The 23,208-nt window shown below is 45.5% G+C and overlaps 1 protein-coding gene across 5 annotated transcripts in view; it reads left to right on the forward strand.

Annotated features, from left to right (window-relative positions):
* The window catches only part of lamb4 (laminin, beta 4), a 79,601-nt gene extending 61,266 nt beyond the window's left edge, over positions 1-18,335 (forward strand). For 4 of the 5 annotated variants that reach the window (XM_026172276.1, XM_026172279.1, XM_026172277.1 and 1 more), the window contains exons 27-35: positions 541-692; positions 1,048-1,274; positions 2,070-2,267; positions 2,696-2,840; positions 10,508-10,715; positions 13,109-13,244; positions 13,332-13,499; positions 13,643-13,796; positions 17,592-18,335. In XM_026172276.1, coding sequence (XP_026028061.1) covers positions 541-692; positions 1,048-1,274; positions 2,070-2,267; positions 2,696-2,840; positions 10,508-10,715; positions 13,109-13,244; positions 13,332-13,499; positions 13,643-13,796; positions 17,592-17,725 — 1,522 coding nt within the window. In that variant the 3' untranslated portion in view covers positions 17,726-18,335. The remainder of the gene's footprint in view (positions 1-540; positions 693-1,047; positions 1,275-2,069; positions 2,268-2,695; positions 2,841-10,507; positions 10,716-13,108; positions 13,245-13,331; positions 13,500-13,642; positions 13,797-17,591) is intronic. The other variant, XM_026172280.1, reaches the window with a different exon arrangement.
* Positions 18,336-23,208: the final 4,873 nt, after the last annotated feature.

Consider the following 23,208-nt stretch of genomic DNA (forward strand, 5'->3'; position numbering starts at 1 on the left):
TGTTTCTTTTTATCGCTGTGTGACTGATTTCAATTGAAAGCCTGCATGTGCTAGTACCGCTTGCCACGAGTTCCCAGAATCCTTTGCGGTTTTACCCCTGAATGACGTCACATTTTCAATCTCTATATAATATGCATGTTAAATTTTATATTTGGGGTGAAATATCAAGTCTTCTCAAGTAAACCAGTTCAAGTCCAATTCAAGTCCCAGGTCATTGGTGTAAAAGTCCAAGTCAAGTCACAAGTCTTAGAACATTTTTTCAAGTCAAGTCTAAAGTCATAAAATTAATGACTCGAGTCTGACTCGAGTCCACACCTCTGCCAAATACTGACGTTCAAGTTTGTTAGAATTGTGCAGTCTGTTTTTATCTATTTCAATTTATGGCTGCATGTTTCAATAAATAGTCACATATTTGCCTTTAACTTAGCAAAATATTAAGAAATGAGGTTGACTCAAGACTTTTTCACAATACTGTACAATCAAAGAGCACTCAGGAAGATTTAGCTTATGCTGAATAATCAGAGTGTATTCATCTCACAGGAAGGTGAAAGATGCCATCGACACAAATGTGATCCTGATTGACATGTCTCCCCTCTTCAACACTGAAATTGACGACATTCATCTAGAAATCATGAACCTTAAGAAGAAACTCACCAGTGTGCCAACTGATAACGTAAATGACCAACAGAAAGGTACATTCCTTTTTTTATATGTTTTGTTTTTAAAATCACATCACATCACATCAGAGGATTTTAAACATCTTCAGATAAACTACACAAGATCCTTTTCTGAGTTTTTGAAGACTCCACATTTAAATTAAAGATCAGGACATGCACGGTCTTAATGTGAAGCTAAATACCTAAAAATGTTCACTTATCTCTAACAGAAAGTGAAGAAACATAAATATTCTCAGAAACTGCTTTCATGGTTCAGTTAAAAACAGAGCAGATCTATTTGTCAGGCAATGAATTCATCTTTTTAAACATAAACCTTTGTTTTCATCACAGAGCAGACTTCATGTTTCATGATTTCACTTTCTCTGCTTAGCGCGTGTCTCATCTGAACCTGTTGTAGAGCTGTTGGATGAGATCCAGACGCTTTACAGATTCTTCATGTTGGAGGATGAGAGGGTGGGAAATGTCAGCAAAGCTGTAGAGGACTCCATGGACACCAGACAGGAAGTCAAACACAAACTGAGCATGTGCAATACAGGAGACCTTGCACTGCTGAAGAAGAAGGTCACAGAGCTGAGTGTGGTTCAGCTCAAACAGAAGGTGACTATCTTTACCAAAAGATAGAGATAAAGATATCTTTATCTTTACCAAAGAGGTTTGAGTTTGAACCTGTGGTGAGGTCACTGACTGGGAGCAACTCAGCTCCTATAAAACTGGAGGGTATGGTGATCAATAATTTTTTAGCCAATGATTAAAACGCAATTCAATTCAGGTTTATTTACATAGCACCAAACCTTAAAGCTGTTGTCTCAAGGTGCTTAAATCACAATCACAGTTCAGCAGATCAGAGTTGATGCCAAACTCAGCAGACATGTTTAGTTTACAGCACTCTCCATTAGAAAACCCGAACACTTAGACAAAATGTCGAGCGTCTCCTTGCTTTGAGCAAACCACACCTGTTTTAGCCAGTACCGTTAGGTCACACAGGTACACCTGAAAACCACTGGCACATTTCCTACAAAGAACAAACCTATGAATTTCGTTTGACCCAATGATGTTAGGCAAGACATCACCAACACCAAACCTACCTTTCATTAAGTCAAGATAAGATGATGTAAACATGGAAATTGTTCTTTGTTGGAAAATGACCAATCTAGAACAACCAGATGCAGTTTGTCAACAAACAAACAAACCAAAAACCCTACAATGTAAACATTGAACTGTAAGGTCATATGACTAATATATCACATGAGTAGCTGCAGGATTAAATGAATAGCTGATTGTCCTGTTGTCTCAATGCTGCTGTGAAAATCATTGATTCCATATAATCAAATCAACAATGACCGCTGGGTAAATGTGAATACTGTTTAAGCAATTTGTTGTGATGCGATAAAGGTCTGTGGCGATCCAGGTTTGGAGGACTGTTCAGGGTGTACTGGAGCTCTTTGTGGGCGTGATCTGGGGAAGAGGAAGTGCGGAAGTCCAAACTGTAAAGGAGCTGTTCATGTCAGTGAGGATGCTTCTAAGACTGCAGAGAAGCTGAAAGACCAGCTCATGAATTTGCCTTCCAGACTGCAGGACACCAAGAACAAGGCAGGTCTATACTGGAAACACTGGTGAATGCTCTACTCTCTATGGGAGTGGGTGAGGGTTAAACACAGGTTAAACCTGCAGGCCTCTTACCAAGCACCACGTTGGTTTGGAAGTGTGTTGGTGGTGTGTTGTGGTGTCATTTGACGAGACCAGTGAGTTTTGCATCTACATTTCTTTGATATTTGTGTGTGATCGACAGAACAGTAGAGCTCTTCCTGTTTTACTTTTTTGGATGAACAAACAGAAATGTTTTTTTCAATTTGATGACTCAAATCACACTTTCTTTTCTTCCTCACAAAGATGTTTTTAATTTTGCAGATGCTAGTGTTGTAGCATTATAAACTTACGTGTAGACCAATTACCATAGTGTAATATTTCACATCCCTCTCCACAAACTAAATCTTTTAAAAGGTGATTTCTTTTGTCAGATCAATAATGCCAATGAGATGACTTGGGATGCCAAAAACTGGGCCAGAGATCTGCAGGACCAGATCAACAACAATACAAACTCGTGTGAGAGAGAGAAAAACAAAATCAGAGAGCTTATTCAGCAAGTCAAAGACTACCTGATGGGTCAGTGCTCACTCCACATTCATTAACTTATTGTTTAAAGTTGTAGAGCAATCATGTACAGTGTGTTCTTTCTCAGCCTGCAATGATCATCAGATCATCTCACTTTCCTCAGTGAGACATAGATCATCATCAAATCAACAGATTTAAGAGACAGTAATTCAGATCATTTATAAGCCACATAAAAGGCAGATGTGGAGGTCCTGTACAGCCAGAATAGAATAGAATAACCCTTTATTGTTGTTGTACTTGTACAACAAAATTGTGGGTGCTGCACACCAACTGTCCCAGAATAAAATATAAATAGTAGACAAATAGAACTAAATGATGAGTCTCAGTGTAGGTCCTCAGTCAGGTCACGGAAGCCTAAGGAGTTTGGAAAGAAAACAACTGGACATCTTTAAGTTTGTGAACATATTTCATCCAAGAGGCTTCACCAGGTCTAAAATTAATTGATGGATCATCCCATGTATTTAAACTGTAGTGGGGGTTGTTCATTAAGAGGGTCATGGGTAGATTCACCTGATCCAGCCCTAACTATATGTGTAAACATACACGGCAGACCCAGTGGCATTTTAATACTTTTTATTAATGCTTTGACGGATGCTGTCCACAATACTCACAGAGCTGCAGCTCTACTGCTGCCCGCTCAACATTATCACAACAACAACGCCAACCACAGGACCCAGTACAATATTCAATTCGTGATTGCGGATGCCGTGCAGGTGCGCCCACCTCCTCTGCACGGCACCGCAATCACGGGTGTCATGATACGTTGTGTGGCAGGCAGGGGAAGGACCCAAGATGCAGGTTCACAGACACGGAGATAAACTCAAAAAACACAGCTTTATTGCTGGCCACGGGAAGCAATACAGAATAAACTAAAACTGGGAAAACTAACGCATGAACTGTACAAGGAACCGAACCACGGGGAGAATTACACACAACATGAGGGAGAACGCGACGCCGAACAGAGGAAGACGCAGACAGAAATACACAGAGGGTTAACGAGGAAAGTGGGAACACACGGGGAACACAGGTGACACAGATAACCATAACGAGACAGGGCGGGGTGAACATAACGCTGACGGGTACAGGCACAGAGGTTCAGACAGGAGGAGAGAGAGCACGGGAAGAACGCAGACATAACGGGCTAGGGAAAACATAGAATAAAGCACAAAGAGAGACGAGGGCTCATAAATACACAGAGGGGCACACAGGGGGTAAGAGTCACGAAGGGAAAACACATGAGGAACAACGTAACAGATCAACCCAGGAAGCATGGCCTAAATAAAGAACAAAATACAAAAATACATGAAAACTAAGAATACTGGGCCCACATGGCCCAGGACCATGACACCACCCCCCCCCTAAAGGGCTGGCTCCTGACAGCCCAAACCCGAGAAACAAAAACAGAAAACAACCCACCCAGGGCGGGAGGCGGGGGACCAGGACGGAGGGACCAGAACGGGAAACAAAACAAACAACAGAAAACACAGGAGCACCTGACTGTAGTCAAAATAAAGTTCAGGGGGCCGACCCAGAGCCCACAGGCACAAGAGTTCACGGGTCACACGGTCGGGGGGCCGACCAGGCGGGTGGCACAGGTGGCAGAGCTGGTCCGGAGGCCGGCCGTGCGGAAGGCAGCGGCGGCGGCGAAGGAGACGGAGCAGTTCAGGGGGCCGGCCGCGCGGAAGGCAGCGGCGGCTCTCCAGTGTCAGGCGTGCTGGCCATGGCCCGGTGGGCACAGGACCAGACGAAGCACAGGCCGAAGCCGCAACAGACGAGGCTGAAGACTCGGAGGCTGCTGCAGCTGACGAAGGCTCGGAGGCTGCTGCAGCTGACGAAGGCTCGGAGGCTGCTGCAGCTGACGAAGGCTCGGAGGCTGCTGCAGCTGACGAAGGCTCGGAGGCTGCTGCAGCTGACGAAGGCTCGGAGGCTGCTGCAGCTGACGAAGGCTCGGAAGCTGCTGCAGCTGACGAAGGCTCGGAGGCTGCTGCAGCTGACGAAGGCTCGGAGGCTGCTGCAGCGGACGAAGGCTCGGAGGCTGCTGCAGCGGACGAAGGCTCGGAGGCTGCTGCAGCTGACGAAGGCTCGGAGGCTGCTGCAGCTGACGAAGGCTCGGAGGCTGCTGCAGCTGACGAAGGCTCGGAGGCTGCTGCAGCTGACGAAGGCTCGGAGGCTGCTGCAGCTGACGAAGGCTCGGAGGCTGCTGCAGCGGACGAAGGCTCTGAGGCTGCAGCGGATGAAGGCTCTGAGGCTGCAGCGGACGAAGCACAGGCTGGACCAGGCGTAGCAGAAGGTGGCTGGATGGGCTCCTCGGGCCCTCCAGCTGACGAGGCTTGAGGCTGAACGGGCCCCTCGGACCCTCCAGCGGAGACAGGTGGCCGAACGGGCCCCTCGGACCCTCCAGCGGAGACAGGTGGCCGGACGGGCCCCTCGGACCCTCCAGCGGAGACAGGTGGCCGGACGGGCCCCTCGGACCCTCCAGCGGAGACAGGTGGCCGGACGGGCCCCTCGGGCCCTCCAGCGGAGACAGGAGGCTGAACGGGCCCCCCGGGCCCTCCAGCGGAGACAGGAGGCTGAACGGGCCCCTCGGACCCTCCAGCGGAGACAGGAGGCTGAACGGACCCCTCGGGCCCTCCAGCTGGAAGAGACGGCTGAAGCAGAAGGCAGTCTGAGGCGGAGAGAAAGCTCACGCCATTCCTAGAAGGCTGAGAAGCAGCCTGTACAGCTGACGTGGAAGGAAGCTGAACGGGCTCCTCGGGCTCTCCAGCTGGAAGAGATGGCTGAAGCAGAAGGCAGTCCGAGGCGGAGAGAAAGCTCACGCCATTCCTAGAAGACTGAGGAGCAGCCTGTACAGCCGACGTGGAAGGGAGCTGAACGGGCCCCTCGGACCCTCCAGCGGAGACAGGAGGCTGAACGGGCCCCTCGGACCCTCCAGCGGAGACAGAAGGCTGAACGGGCCCCTCGGACCCTCCAGCGGAGACAGGAGGCTGAACGGGCCCCTCGGACCCTCCAGCGGAGACAGGAGGCTGAACAGGCCCCTCGGACCCTCCAGCGGAGACAGGAGGCTGAACGGGCCCCTCGGACCCTCCAGCGGAGACAGGTGGCTGAACGGGCCCCTCGGACCCTCCAGCGGAGACAGGTGGCTGAACGGGCCCCTCGGACCCTCCAGCTAACGTGACGTGAAGCGATGGTGTCGCCGCAGGGTGCCGGATAGGCACACCTGGGAGTCCAACAGCAGATGCAGGACAAACAGTTATGTAGGCCCCTGGCTGGACTAGGAGCTGAGGAAACACAGGCTGCTGAGGCACAAACCCAGAGAGAGAGAAAACAGGTAGAAAACAGTCTATAGGGCTTAACATCTTGGCATGAAAAACCGTGAAGTGAACAGTGGTAGGGACCACCAGTTCAGAGCCAGCAATCATTAGGTTCCCAGAGTCTGCATCAGTCCAAGGTGGCTCGCAGGTTACTGGCCCAGTCTCAGTAATCCTAGGAGAGGCCAACATAAGCTGGTTGGACTTAACCGATGGTAGTGTGCGGCTCAGAGGAGCTGGTTCAACCATACGGAAAACAAGAATTGCCACTCGATCCACAAAAACAAGGCTTAGATCATCAGGAGCTAACTCCTGAAAAAACAGTAAACACACAGGTATGGACCTAACCAATGTCACCGTGGTAGCATGACTGTGGTGTGTTGGATGGATGTGTTTGTTGGAACCTGCACCCGCAGTGATCTGTGGCGTCAGAGTGATGACTATATTGAGTGGAGAGACAGATACAGGCAAAACGGTACGTAAACCATTAACTGAAGCAGGTGACACTTCAGGCTGAGAGTGAGTGGTTACAACATTGTTCGAGGCTAAAATCTTATCCAGTGATGAGTTCACAGAGACAGGAGAAAACGGTGTCACATTAACCCTGATCTCAGCCTCCATCTCCTGAGTGGAGGTACTGGTGCAAAACAGTTCAGAATCACCCTGTGTATGACCTTCAGGAAGACAGAATTCATATTGTGACGTTACACAGTCCAGGTTACCATGATCAGCATTTATGTTTTCATCTTGACAGGTTAGAGTGAGTTTATGATCGGCGTTCACCGTTTTCAGTTCATTAAACACAAGAGTAGCAGGGAAAACAGGATCACTAGTCATGTTACACTTTAATCCATGATTTGCCAACTCTGCAATATCCTTGCTTACTGTGGCTTCAGAGGGCCCCGGAGTTGAGAAAACACAGTTCTTGAGGTCAGGCTCAGAAACAGATAGCTCAGACTTGGATGGAACCTCAGACATGGTAAAAGACACAAAAGGAAACACCTTCACCCCACTACTCACACTATTACCCTGAGAATCAGTGGAAGTCTCTTTCAGTCTATGTGTAGATTTTGTGGTCCCTGCAGGATTGAGTGAAGCAGTCATAATCGGCTGAGAAGGACTGTCCCTAGCCTGTGGCTTGGTGAATAGCTCATTGCTAGCCATATCACCGGCTAAGTCTGTAGTTACTTCACATGCCGCCCGCTCAGAGGAAACTTGGCTTGACAGAACAGGTTCACTCACCTCCGAGCATCGGGTGATGCGGTGACGACGCGAACGCCGTTTTTTCTTGGCCGTGGGCCCCGTTAACGCGGAAAGTGGAGCCTCCTGCGGTGACGCAGAGGCTGAGGATGCGAGTGTTGGCGGAGCGTCAGGTGGGAGCTCCTGGCAACTCCGGGGGCCCCCAAAGGCCAGGCGTGTCCCGCGGAAAATCTCACCGTAGTGAGGAGCGAGCCCTGGCTTCCCCCGTTGCTCCTCCTCCAGTTGCGCGCATGCGGCGCTCTGCCGCTCCTCGAGGTCGAAATCCATTACCTCCACAGCCTCCTCGTGTCGTTCAGTGGAGGGCGAGACATGCCGTAGCGATGAGCGACGGCGACGTGAACGCCGCTTCCGTCTTGAAGTGGACGCGGATGGAACTTGGTTTTCTGTGATGACTGGCTCCTCGTCTTCCGACCACATCCGCGCCAGAAAGGAAGCGGGAGAAGAGTAGTCCGATCGAGGCAGCGAGGACGGGCGGCCGGTCCGAGGCGGGGCGGCTGGCGGAAGCTCCTCCTCGGAGATAAGCCAGGGCTTCCAGCGTAGCTCATCCTCCCGATACGCTCGCAACACCTGCTGCCGCTCCTCCTCACCGAAGTCAACAGCCTCGGGCATCTCCGTGCAGGCAGGCGGTGGCGAAGATGCGGAAGCTGATGAAGTGTGAGCCAATGGTGTGTCCGTGGTGAGCCTCACCGTTCCGACTCTGACCGCCACTGGCTCATGAGGCGGCGGGGCAACGGCGCGATGGCACGGCTCTGGTGAAGGTGCACGCCCACCGGGCCGCTGCTGCGGACGGAGTCGGAGAGCGGAGACGAGAAGGTCGCTGACGAGGGGGTGCAGCGTCTCCCATAACCAGGGGAACACAGACACGCACACCCCTACCTGGCGGGCGAACTCCTCCCGTTCCTCCTCACTGGAACAGTGCAGCCACTTGTCGCACAGCGACTCCACTGTCCGGACAATCTCCAGTCTTTGTGTCGCTGGGTCCGGCATGCTCGCGTCGTACTGTCGGTCCGCGGAGGGGTTGTGAACTGCTGGGTCCATGTTGTGGTCGCGTTCTTCTGTCATGATACGTTGTGTGGCAGGCAGGGGAAGGACCCAAGATGCAGGTTCACAGACACGGAGATAAACTCAAAAAACACAGCTTTATTGCTGGCCACGGGAAGCAATACAGAATAAACTAAAACTGGGAAAACTAACGCATGAACTGTACAAGGAACCGAACCACGGGGAGAATTACACACAACATGAGGGAGAACGCGACGCCGAACAGAGGAAGACGCAGACAGAAATACACAGAGGGTTAACGAGGAAAGTGGGAACACACGGGGAACACAGGTGACACAGATAACCATAACGAGACAGGGCGGGGTGAACATAACGCTGACGGGTACAGGCACAGAGGTTCAGACAGGAGGAGAGAGAGCACGGGAAGAACGCAGACATAACGGGCTAGGGAAAACATAGAATAAAGCACAAAGAGAGACGAGGGCTCATAAATACACAGAGGGGCACACAGGGGGTAAGAGTCACGAAGGGAAAACACATGAGGAACAACGTAACAGATCAACCCAGGAAGCATGGCCTAAATAAAGAACAAAATACAAAAATACATGAAAACTAAGAATACTGGGCCCACATGGCCCAGGACCATGACAACGGGTGTGCCATGGGCTCCCCAGTTTCACCCATTGTGGCCAATTTGTACATGGAAGAAGTGGCAAAGAGGGCTTTGCTATCCTACCCTGGAACACCATCAAGCCGTTGGTTCAGATTTGTGGATGACACCTGGGTGAAAATCAAATCTCAGGACATACCACATTTTACGGATTACAATAACTCGGTGGACCGACACATCAAATTCACCAGGGAGGATATGAAATAATTGCAGGTTAGCCTTCTTAGACTGTGAGATTTCCATCAGTAATGGGGGACATCTAAAAGCTGACGTGCACCGTAAACCTACACATATGGATAAGTATTTAGTCTGGTCAGAGGGCCCGGTGGCGCCAGTGTCCGGCAGCCTCGCCTCTGTCGGTGCGCCCCAGGGTGGCTGTGGCTACAATGTAGCTGCCATCACCAGTGTGTGAATGTGTGTGTGAATGGGTGGATGACTGGATATGTAAAGCGCTTTGGAGTCCTTAGGAACTAGTAAAGCGCTATATAAATACAGGCCATTTAAGGCTTGACTCTCATCATCCACTGGAGCACAAACTGGGTGTCATTAGGACGCTACAGCACAGAGCTAACACCATCCCCACTGACACAGTGGCCAGGGAAGCAGACGAACATCACATGAAGAAGGCCCTGAGTAAATGTGGTTATCCCAGCTGGACTTTTGTCAAACCTGGGAAGGCACCTAAACAAAGCTCCAGCCGATCCAGGAGAGAAGGACAACTGCTGTCTAAGTGAAAACCTGTAGTAGTGATCCCGTAGGTGACAGGAGTATCGGAGCAGCTGAGTTTTTTCTAAACACTGCGTCTCTTTGGCTTTTAAAAATTGGTCCACCCCAAAGATCGGGTCCCCCGACACAAACAGAGTAACATAGTGTACGCTGTTAAGTGCCAGGAGGATTGCCAGGATTTATACATCGGGGAAACCAAACAACCTTTGGCGAAGCGGATGGCAAAACACAGAAGAGCTACCTCGTCAGGCCAGGACTCTGCAGTCTATTTACACCTACAGGCCAGTGGACACTCTTTCAAGGATGAAGATGTACACATCCTGGACAGGGAGGAACGCTGGTTTGAGGGCGGAGTCAAGGAGGCCATTTACGTGAAAAGGGAAAGACCATCTCTGAATTGAGGAGGGGCATAAGGGTACATCTGTCGCCATCTTACAATGCTGTGATTGCAGCCATTCCCCAACTCTCTGTGAATGGTGTAAATTAGGCTTTATACATGTTGTTTTTCATGTCCACTTTGAGGCAGTACCCACCAGATGGTAGCAAAGTACAGGATGGATCCTTTGAAGTCAGAGACAGAGAGCGTGGCTTTACAGAGAACGTTGGTGCTGTTGTGATGCTGCTGTATGTGAGTATGTAATGTTTCTCTGCAGGAAACCTTTTCATTGCTCTTCACATTTCCTCCCTGACAGATGACATGGTTCCTCCAAAGGACACTGAGAAAATGGCACAAGCAGTTTTGAGAATCGAGCTCCCACAGTCACCTGCTAACATCCAGTCCATGATCAGCAACGTCAATAATTTGCTGAAAAATGCCACCAGATTCCTGGAGGACTTAAAGAACCTGGACAAGCAAGCCAAGGCAGCCATGGACCTGCAGCAGGAAGCTTTGGAACTCAAGTCAGTGCTGAGAGCATAAAAATGACATAAAAGCTTAATTCAAACCAAAAACTTTAAACTAGAAACTAGAAATGAAATGCAACCTTTAGCCTAAAACAGAGGTGGGGGTGCTCCAGGCCTCAATGGCCAGTGTCCTGCAGGTTTTAGAAATGTCAGCTGATTTAAATGGCTAAATGACCTCTGATAGCTTTAACTAGGCACAAACCTATTGCTGCAACAACCGAGACAATCCACTACAATGGCAAAAACAACACACCAGACACCAGAGCTATTTGTGTGATCTCGTGCATGAGGGAGGTGACCGGGACGAGCGCTGTTCCTGCCGCTCAAACGCCAGTCACTATATGTCAGCCCCTCTGTAGTCTGCTCTTTATTGTGGTTACATGAAAATGCATAGTCTCATTAACATATAACATATCAACCAGGCATGCGGTCCGCCTAAACAAAGGGCTCTTATACTCAAACAGATAAAGTAGGTGTCCTCCTATACTATATATCAGAAAGAGAAGGTAAGACCTCTATCATGACCTTAGGACGTGTGGTATGCCAGAGCATTCTGGAACGCACAGAGTCTTTGCAGACTACTGAGGATCAGGCATTATATCATTATGCAATCGATTATATACCTCTCAGCATATATGATTATATGTTTCTAAGAGCTAACAACCTCCTCAACATGTCTTGAAGTTCTCCAGAGGCCTGGTAATAAACTAATCATGTGATTCAGGTGTGCTGACCCCGGGTGCTATCTAAAACCTCCAGGACACCAGCCCTTGAGGCCTGGAGTTGCCCACCCCTGCCCTAAAACCACCATCAGCTGCAGTCCCGCTGACATCCAGCAGAGGCTCCAGCAGGGAGTCATCCCCATGTTTTTTTGTTTTTTGTTTTTTTGTTTTTTGTTTTTTGTTTTTCCACCCCCATGGATGGGTATCGTTTAGGTTTTATCCGATACCGGTGCCAAACCAGTACTTTTGAAACGGTGCCGGTGCTTAAACGGTGCTCGAACCGGTGCTTAAAGAATGGAGAACACAAACTTTGTCCAAAAATCTCTTATGTTATTATTTTTAGCAGTCTCTTTTTTTCTGCAAAATGATTACCAGGTTAGCCTTTTTTGCAGCTATAGGGCATATATGGTATCACTCTATCAAACAAGAAGACAGCCGCATGTAACTACGACGGTGTTTGCTAGTTCACCTTACGTGCATTAATGTAATAACGTGGTTAGCCTACTCAATGTAAATTACACACGAACAACATTAAGCTACTCACGCAGAGAAGAACGGCTGCTGCTGCATCATCATCCTCATCATTTCTGCTACACTGGCAGGGCTAGGGGGCAGGACTCTCCTCTTCAGGTGCTTGGGGGATGTTGCTAACTCCGGGTCCAATAACAGGCAACCCACCCACAGTAGTTGTGCTCGGTGTGAGGTCTCACAGCAAGCTATCAAATACGGTGCATTTCTCAGCTTTTAAAAAAATGCTATACGTCGCCAGGTGTTTCATCAGATTTGAGGTGTTACCTCCTTTGCACAGTATCACAGTATCACCTTAAAGCACTTGTTGCAGACTGTTGAGTTTGCATCTTTTGCTGTGAAGTACAGCCAGACTTTTGACTGCTTCGCCTTGGGCATTTTTAATCTGTAGCTCTGCAATAAAAGACTGTAAGTACCTGGACCCGCCTACTATCCTCGGAAAGGTAAAATGATTGGCTAGAATCCAAAGTGTATGACATCTCAAGAAAAAAAAAAGCACCGAAACCAAGCACCGAAATGTGCGCTGCTTTTCGGCCTGGTTACTACCGTTTATGTCAGTGTCATAATGGCACCGGATACTGGTACCCATCCCTAGTTAAGACTTTACCACAGATACGTCCATGTTTACTCTTTTGATTTTAGATCATTTGCTCTGTCTCATTTGTGTTTCCCCCATTTTTGTCATCAATGAAAGACTCTATAACATTTCAAAATGGAAAAGGTAAGGACACAACTTCTCACTACAACGCTGTCCAACAGGAGCTTCATGATGTCATGAACAATATAATACCGTGACTGTGAAGATGACCTCAGACAGTATCAGAGGCCATTTTTCATTTTTAGTCTTTCAGACGAACACTGAGGAGTTTTGGACACATCCACAGCTGATCTGTGACTGCATGAAACATTATTTTTCTTCATATGTTTTAGATGTTTTTCTCAGGCATAGTGAGATGCTTTCAGTGCTGAACTGGTCCTTCGGATGTTCGGCAGCAGGAGCAGAATCAGCTTTCTGAGTCTGAGTGTCACTGCTCTCTGATGTTTTTACTTCCTGTCCTTCTGATTAGTGATTTATAGGTGGAACACATATTTGTCCTCTTCGTGTTCTGAACCTTAATCGTCTTTGTTTATTGTATTTAGGGAGCAGATGGAGAACACTGATGTGAAGAAGATCATTCAGGATATTTATGAAGCAGACAAAGCTCAGGCCAAAGCTAACAACCTCTTAGAGAGAGCGAGCAGAAACAAAGATGAGACCAAAGACAGGATCCAAGATGTAAAACATCCAAAATATTTCACATATGACCTCTGAGACGTTTGTTCAGCCTGATGCTGATGTGCTCGTGTTTGTTTTCTGTTTCAGGCTGAAGACACACTGGACAACATCGAGGCGAGGCTCATGATTCAGACCAAAGACCTGCAGAAAGAGATTGAAGCTATGAAGGACAAAACTGAAGAGAACAGAGAGACAGCGAGAGAAGCCAGAGAGGTGGCAGAGAGTGCTTTAAACATGACCACTGATGCAGAGACGGTAAAAACACCAACAGACACATTTATATGTGTTTGAGGCTTTAAGATAAGAAAAATCTATGTAAAACTTTGCACACAACTTTGAGTCTCTGTTTTTAGTTTCAAGTCTCAGATGAAAATCTGAACACTGTTTCTGCCCAACAGGAGCTCAGTGATGTCACTAAGCAGTTTGAGGTTTTAAAGCAAAATCAACAGAATCAGGAGGTCAAGGGTCAAGCTGCTGGTCGACTGAAGAACATCATGATGGAAGCTGAGGACATGAAGAGACAAGTGGAGGACAAACTCCAGCAGATACAAGGTCAGAGCGCTGACCTGCTGGTGTGTTTGAGGCGTGATAGGTGTGACCTTCACTCTGAGGCACTGAAATGTCATTTCTGTCGTCACTGGACAAAGTAAAATCCCTGTCCCCATCACAGCTTTGCTTCTGTGTTTAACTATTGTATGTTTCCGGTCATGTATCTCCACTCCCACTTCTATATATAGATGCATAAATACAATAATGTTTATTTCGTAAATATAACTGAAATAACAAGAAAAAAGAAAAACCTTAACATCAAGTTTCGTGATTATCTCTATGTCTACACAATGTGTATGCTAGAAAATGAGTAGGATAAAGTTTGCACCTTTTCTGTACCTACCCCCTCATTTCAAATTCCAGTATTTACAAATCAGTATTCAGACTTCGATATTATATAATCCATACATGTTTAACTGTATACAAGTCTACTCATATACAACACACACATAATTTAAGCTAATTTAACCAAAACAACAAACTACAATTTTACATAAACTAAGCACCCGATGGTTAACACCCACTAAATCTCAAACTAAATCAAGTGGCTTTATTGTCATTCCAACTTTGTGCTGTGGTACAGTACACAGTGAAACGAATTCCTCCATATGGTGCTACATATAACAGACAATAAGCGCAGGACTACATAAGGTGCAATGTGCAAAAATTATTAAGAGTAATGCTAATAATAATAATGATACATTTTATTTCTAGGTGCCTTTAAGGCCCTCTAGGTCACCTTACAATAGTACAATAACAGTAACAACAATACAACATATTAAAATATAGTAAAACTAAATAAAAACACAAGTTAAATGAGAAAAAAAACAAGCATGAAAGTATAAAAGCTAAGAATGGTAAAAATGTACTAAGACAGAGTCATAATGAAGGGAATGCAGTTCTGAATAGATGGTTTTAAAATACAATTTAAAAGTGAAGAAACAGTTTGTGGTCTGGAGATCTGGTGGAAGTACATCCATAGTCTACCAAAGGCTCTGAGTCCCATCAGGCGGGCAAGGTGGAACAGACAGAAGGGAAGCTGAAAAAGAGCCGAGTGTACGAGGGGGTGAGTATAGGGCTTTGGAACTGATGTAACGGCACAATGTATTGTGGGTGCACGGCGCCACATTTGAAGGGCACGTATCAAAACAAACTGTGTTGGAAGGACGATTGCTACCAACCATGCTTTAAAAACAGCTCAAGAGAAAAAGGACGGTATAGAGACAGGTTGCGTCTGGATGCAAAGAGATTGCTCCAAAGCCCTATTGAAGGACAAGATCAGATAAATATGGAGGAGCGAGGTTATGGAGCACTTTGAAAGTATGAAGCAGGATCTTGAAATTGGCACAGAGGTGAACTGGAAACCAATGGAGCTGTTTAAAAACAGCTGTTATATGTTCAGTGCATCTATTTCTGGATACAATACGAGCAGCTGTAATTTTGAACTAAGTGCAATTCATGGAGGGATTTATGAGGTAGACCACAGAGAAGAGAATTACAGTAATCTAAAAGAGATGTGACAAGAGCATTGACAAATATGGCGGTACTGTTTGGAGTGAGTGAGGGACGAAGGCGGTTAATAATATGAAGATGAAAATAGGAAGACTGAGTGATATTATTTAAATGTAAAAAATTGAAAAAAAAAACAAAGACAGTGCAACACCAGACAGAAGGATACAGGCACAAGACAGTGCAGACACAACGGTGTTAAAGAAACATGCAAAAGACTATGGTTTCTCGTTTGGCTCTTGGCGAAGGCGGTCGCACTTTTCTCCTCTCCTCTCTCTCTTATCTTCCCTGCTTAGCTCTTATGTCCTTGTCTAGTCTCGTGTTTTTTGTATTACTTTCCCTGGAACAGTCTCTCACATTCTGTTCTGTGAGAGACTGTTAATGCCCTACCTGCCCCCCTGGCAACACTTTACTAGACCCGCCCCTGCACAGTTACCAGCTGTCAGCTACTTAGAAAAGGATCCTGGTGTTATTTGTCTCTCAGAAACAGTTCATAACTTCAACTCATTCATGTCACCTAAAAGGTAAACCTGTTTCTCCATCACAGCTCTGATGATTCAGTAAGGACATCTCCTGGTTTCATCTTCATGTTTCCCTCTCACCACATATCCAAACCGACATCATGACCAGCAGCTTTACAGCTGTGGCTCCAGCAAACATCAGCTGTGTCATGGTACTAGGCCATGAGGCCCAGGGTTTAAGTTCTAATGCATATTTTTGTATCCACATGTGTAGTTTAACGCATCTAGTTGTTTTCTAGTTTGCAGTTTAGTCCTTGGTTTCTTAGTCCCTTTTGTCATCTCTCCCTGGTCCGTGTGTCTACCTGTCATGTTTCATGTCTCTGGTTAGGTTAAATTCATGTTCTATCTCCATGTCTATGTCTCTGTGTTTCCTGTTTTATTTTGAAAGAGTATGGTGTTCTTTGTTCATTGTAGTTAGTGTTACTCTCCCCTGTATTGTCATTATGTTTCCTTCTAGTCAGCTGTGTTCTCATGTGTCTCCACTTCTCCTGATCACCTCATGTGTGTATTTAAGTCCTCAGTCTTGCTTTGTTCATCGCCGCGTCGTCTGTTCAACTTCCCCCATGTTACGCCAGGTTTAGGGACTCTGTGCTGGTCATGTCCATGTTACTTACGTATATACGTTTCATAGTTCCTTGTTGTTCCAGCACAGAGACCTGTTCACAGTTGCCTCCGTCATGTGCATCATTGTCACCCTGTCTTAGCCTTCCCTGCTGTCTGAGTTAAGTGTCAGTTCTTAGTTTTCCCAGTTCAGCTTCTAGTTTAGTTTTGTCTCAGTGCTTTCTGTTGTTTGCCACGTTAATCAGCCCAAATAAAGGCACTGTCTCTTCGTCTGTGTCTGCACCTGGAACCTCAAGCTGATATTATTAAATACATTCTAACAACAGCTGATCAAGCTCAAACGTGCTGCTGATGTTTAGCGCGACATCCACTGGTGTCCTCTTTCTGGCGCAAAGTGGGAGATAAACAAACGAGAGAAAAAAGCTGATCAGCTGATCATTAATCAGTTTCATGATTGAAGTAGCAACAGGAGAGGGAGAGGAGAGAATGAGAGAAGAAGAATAACTCCAGCTTTGTCTCTTTTTCCATTCTAGCTGAAGTCCGGGACAAACTGTTCCATTTCACCTTAATACAAACGCGTAATATTTTCTCTGAATACGGGACCGCCTTTTTACGGGACGGTTGGCAACTCTACTAACCTTTTGAACAAAATAAAGTTCACTATCAGTAACATCACAGCACCCACCCAGCTGTATAGAAACTCCGTCATGCTAGCTAGTACGCAGTACGAGTTATTGCAACTGACTGTAAAAAGTCAGCACAACAAAAATAAACTCCACCTAAACTTGGTTTATATCTGACCCAGATAGACTGCAGGTCATAACTTCTGAAGTTCAGTTCACCTGACACTCGGACCGGCGGCCGCCTCGGGTCTCTCCTCCTCCTGTCTCACCTTTCCCTCATCCACCTGCTGGCCTCTGTGGCAGCTCCACGATAGCCACCACCAAACATTTAGAGTTATTTTTACACATCGGCCACCACCTTTCATTGTTTATACCGTTACAAAAAAAAGAAGAAAAAAAATCATCGGCCCATAAAAACGAAAAATCACCATGCGTGCCCAGGGTTGCCACACCCTGATACATACACAGATAGATAGATAGATAGATAGATAGATAGATAGATAGATAGATAGATAGATAGATAGATAGATAGATAGATAGATAGATAGATATGAATTCAAATGAGTTTCTTTGTGTTTCTGCAGACATGGAGCAGAAGATCCAGCAGCTGCTTCACAGAAGAAACCAGAAAGCTGCTGAAGTGTCCGACCTGCTGGAGATGGCTGAGTCAATTCGACAGGAGATCTCCACTCAAGTATACACTGAGTGTACTGGATAAATATACTGTGATAAATACCAGTGAGTACTGCAAACAGCAGTGCTGCCCAGAATCAGCTGTAGCTGAATTTAATCAGAATCTTATTCACTGTTTTTTACCTTTTTTTTCCCTTTGTTTCAAGTTTTCAAACTTTTTAAAGTTTTTCTGATGAGGTTTTGAGTTGTTTTTAAATACAGTATGTTACAATACAACTGAAGACATGCCTTTAGAAATATGACGACAGAAAACTACACAGATGAACATTTTTCAATTATTTTGTAATAAACTCTTAATCAAATAGCTTCATGCCTTATATGACAGAAATGTCCAATTAAAACTTTATGGACAAAACAAATATTAAGACTTGTTATATTTATGTTTGGATTTGGTTTAAATCAGTAAATCTGACAGACACAAATGCCTGAGTGATGCAGGAGTCTCTCTCCATTATCTCTGGGGAAGTTGAGAACAATCCATTACCTTTCCTCTCCTACAGTTACTCGTTGATGTAGTCACCTATGTAAGATCAACTTTTTAGAGCACTGAACTCCTCCTGCTGTTCCTTTCTGATAATAACTGTAACACATTTCTCAACCATTCTGAGAAAAAAGGCGATTGACATGAAAGATGGTCCTCAGTAGTGTGAGTCATTTATTCCCTTTGCTCGAATTGCACTCAATGACTTAACTACAGTAATGAGTAAAATGAATTTTGTGTGATTGACCAAGAAAACTTACATAATGAGCTAAAAGGTTTGCCTGGTGTCTCCTGTTAGACTGGGTTTGTTTCTACTGGTGGGACCTCTCACACTGCATCTCTAACCTGTAGGGTTCCACAAGGTTCAGTTCTGAGTCCATTATTTTCTTTCTGCTTTCTGCTTCCTTTAACCTCCTAAGACCCGAACTCTTCCACAACATGCATTTTTAATTTCTCTTTGATATTTGGGCATATTGGGGCCCGATGAATGTAAAAAAAAAAGAATTACCGGATTTTTTTTACCTTATTTTTGTTTTTAAGAAAAATGAGAGCCACAAATGAGGATATTCATTTAAAATTTTGATAGAACAGTAGCAGTATAATGTCCTCGTAAGTGGATATCAGGCCCATGTAGAGCAAAATTGAGTATTTTGGTCTAAATAACCCAAAATGTGATGTCCACATATGTGGACAGCAAGTCCTAGGAGGTGGCATCATTCAATCTTTTAATAACATTTTTCATTATTTCTATGCTGATGACATTCAGCTGTACATGTTTTTTAAGCCTCATGAGCTGGATAGGCTGTCCACCCTAGTTCACTCCTTAACTCAGGTTACTGATTGGCTCTCTAGCAGTTACCTTGTTTTAACTCCCAGAAGGACTGAGACCATAATTATAGCCCTTGTAAACTAAATCCAACATCAGTCAGCTCCTTGCTTCTTTTTGTTTAACTACTAAATGTTGGTGTAACAATTGATTCTTCTCTGGGCTTCGACTCTCATGTAAAATCTTTGTCTCATTCTTATTTATTCCATTTAAGGAACATGTCTAACATTTCTTCTCTTCTTTGCATTCAGATTATTTTAATGCCCTGTTTACCAGCTTAAATAAATAATTTCTTTCAAAAAAAATTATGTGGGCTTCATAGATAATTAAGATTTAATAAACCCCCCAAAACGTGACTATCCAGAGTTGGGTCCAGGACCCCAAGTTGTTTCTCTCCTACTGGTATCCCCCCACAGAACGCTAGACCCCTTAGAGAGTGTGTCTGCAAAAGACAAAAGACAAAAAACAAACCAAAACTTAACAAACCAAACACAACACAAAAATCACAAAGAAAGAACAATACAGCGTCCTCAACAGCACCAAAGAGTAAAACAGTACCATTAGGTCTCTCTCTTCCAAGTCTCTGTTAGTACGTGACTTAATAATCAATGATAATGATCAACAAATCGATTTACTCTGCCTTACAGAAACCTGCTTGCAGCAGGATGATTATGTTAGTTCAACACCCCCGAGTCATTCTAACTACCAGAAACCTTGAAGCACAGGCCTGCTTCATGCCCTGGGGGACGGGGCTATGGCTCGCTACATCCCCTTGCAGACCATTACATGTGGAAACCATTTGAATACAAGCACGCTGATCCACACAGGTGTGCACACGGGTGTTCACTGCTCGTAGACTTAAATTACACCTTTCTTGGCTGCTACTTCAAAGCACATTGTGCGCTGTCTGTCCTGCGTGCTGCACAACAACATTGAATATTTAGTATTTACTGCTGTTTACACTTAGCTAGATTGATGCGATGGTGTTGTGTTTAGTATGTTGCTTTGTTTGTTTTTTTGTTTTTTTTTTTGCTTGTTTTCTCTTCTTCTCTCAACAGCTGATCCAGGAGATTTTTTTTCTCCCCCCCTTTCTCACTGTCCCTCTCCCCTTCTGTTTTTCTTTTCCTTCCTCTTTCTCTCTCCCTTTCCTATCCCTCACTCATGTCTGTCCCGTCTGTAACATCTGAAAATAAAATTTAATAAATAATAAAAACAAAGGTCGATCAAATGGACCAATACGGCAATGCCACGATGATCCATTTGGCAAAGTAAATCCATTGGGTATCCTTGTTGGTCTTCAGACAACAATTCTGACGGCTAAAGAACCAAATGGGACAGGCAAAAAAAATAGTCCTTCAACCTGTCACACTCTCCCCCACTCAAATAAATGTCGTCCCGACATCATACCAACAAGATGCTTTTCAGTCTATATTCTCTTGTAGTCAGGACATTGTTACGAGTTCAAAATTGGGGATGGAGACAAGAGAAAAAACCACAATAACAACACTGGTCTGGCAGGGTTGAGTCAAACGATGATTTTAATGATCACACGCGTGGGAGATGGACAATGTATGCAGACAGCATCAGATCTCAAAATGGTGGAGCATTGATCAAACTCTTATAGCCTCTGGTGCCTCCACCTTATCATAAAAGCCTAAACATTCACATGCTTTCTCTCACACGGCGCCTAAGCTACGACCTTGGCTCCCCGTTTATCTGCTCCTGCTGAGATGGGGCAGAAAACTCCAGCATGTTCCGTTCTCTTCTAATCAGACAAATAAGGCGATGACTTTCTGCAAACAGTATTTCTTATAACATCATAAAACAATATCATTATTCCACAATAAATCAGCAGTCTAATGTAATGCAAATCAGTTTAACTAATGTAATAGTTATCAGCTTCTTCTAATTCAGGAGAATAATGCAAACTAAAACTACATAATAATTCACAATCTTTAATTAGGGGTCTAACATGGCATAAAATAATATTATAATCTAACAACATCAACAGTACGGTGAACCAATGTCCTCAATTCTGTGGGTTTAACACCTGTTTCACCACAGTCCATCACTGGTGACTGAAGACAAAGTCTCTAACCAGTCCATATGTGAGTCTTCACAAAGTCTATTGTCTATGGTTATAATCCACAGATGGGAAAAAGTTCATGTCTTTTTCTTGATGACAGTCTGTAAGTACAGTTCTCAAGTCATCAGTGAAAAAGTGTCAACTTATATTTGCTGGAGTCCATACAAACCAATGGGCTGGGTGCAGTATGACTGCACAGCTGGAAACCATGGAACCAGGCCCGGGTACACAGGAAGCAGTTGCGGTGCTGGCTGAACACTGTAGCAAGATGGGGTGCCCAGTTGGTCATACGTCATCCGTCTTGGCGGGTGTCTCTCTCGCTGTGGCCGCTGAGGTGTCTCCTCCTCAAGTCTCTCGAGTACAACAGGTGGAGGAGGGGCAGGTATGTCACCTGCAGTGGGCTCTGCCTCCTCACCAGTTGTCTCCACGACAGCTGGGTCAGGCGCCTCCAGATGGTCTCCAGCAAGAAGCTCTGGTGTTGGTGCAAGAGCAGGGACTGAAGCTGCGAGCTGAGACGTTGCTGTGAGAAGTTCTTGTTCTGATGGCTGGGACACAGGTTGAGGTGGTGCGTAATGACAGCGGTATTCATCAAAACTGCCCTCATCATCAGAGTCTGGCACAACAGCGACAGGTTTATCAGTCTTTTTCTGTTCATGTCTTGTACGATTATCTTTTTCAGGCACTTTTTCAAAAGGTAAGTGGTCACATGACATAAGCAAGTTTCTGTGAAGCACTCTAGAGCGCCCTCTGCCTCTCTCCGGTCTTACCTCATAGATAGGGAGGTCAGGCCCCATTTGTCTGGCTACTGTGTGAACAGTGTCCTCCCAATAGTCTCTCAGTTTCCCTGGGCCTCCTCTAGGTGTCAGGTTTTTGACCAGAACTCTCTCGCCAGGTTGTAACACAGAACTCCTTACTTTTGTGTCGTAGTGTCTTTTGCCCTTTTCAGCAGCTTTCTTTGCATTCTCATTTGCTATAGAGTATCCTTGTTCCATGCCCTTTCTCCATTTTTCAACGTAGTCTCTGTGGTCACTAAAATCTGTTTCTGAGTACAGTCCAAAGAGCATATCTACTGGTAGCCTTGGTGACCGTCCAAACAGTAGGTAAAATGGGGAGTAGCCAGTGACTTCACAATGTGTGCAATTATATGCATACATTAGCTTATTGATAGATTCCTTCCAGTTTGACTTTTGTGTTTCGGTTAGCGTTCTAAGCATTTGCAACAATGTCCTGTTCATACGTTCAACTTGACCATTCCCCATTGGGTGATAGGGTGTTGTCCTAGAACCGGCCTGACTTTGAGGTGGTGGCATAGGCTTGGGCAAAACGTGTGAAGTGGTCAGTTATCACTAGAATATATTCATAACCGCCTTTGCATTTTTCAAGATGGAGAAAGTCTATACACACCAGCTCAAAGGGCTGCGTAGTTACGATGTTTGTTAAAGGAGCTCTTGTTTCATGGCTGGGCTTTTTCTGCTTTACACAGGAACAAACGTTGGTCACATAATGCTCGATGTCTGCCTGCATGTGTGGCCAAAAGAAGCGTTCACGTATCAAAGACACTGTGCGATCAACACCTTGATGGCCCATATTATTGTGCAGCTCTTCAAGTACAGTCTTTTTGAACTGATCTGGCAGGACTAGCTGTTTCCGGGCAGAAGTGAGTCTGTACAAGATGTCATTGTTATCTAGTCTTAACTTGCCCCACTCTCTGAACAAACATTTTGTCTTAGGGTCAAATATTCTTAGTTCTTTGGGCAGTGGTTTTGAATCTGTCTGTTTACACTGTAATACAGGGCTTATAACAGGATCAGACTTTTGCGCTTCATTAAGCTGTTCTTTTGGTATGGGTGTGAATGTTGCTTCTGCTGGCTCACCGTCTGCTGTGACTGACATTGCTGCAGCTGAGAGTGTCCATGCGGCAGGTGTGTCTTTCTGTACCTCAATGGCCTGGATAGCAGCTGCAATAGTGTCCGGTGGCACTTCCTCCGAGCAGTCTCTCATCAAGGTTTCGACATCAAGTGGCATTCTTGATAAAGCATCTGCATCACTGTTTTCCTTCCCTGGTTTGTACTTAATGGTGAAGTGAAAATCAGCGAGCTCAGCGACCCATCTTGA

This window comes from Astatotilapia calliptera, chromosome 7 (genome assembly GCF_900246225.1).
Source record: "Astatotilapia calliptera chromosome 7, fAstCal1.2, whole genome shotgun sequence".
NCBI lineage: Eukaryota > Metazoa > Chordata > Actinopteri > Cichliformes > Cichlidae > Astatotilapia > Astatotilapia calliptera.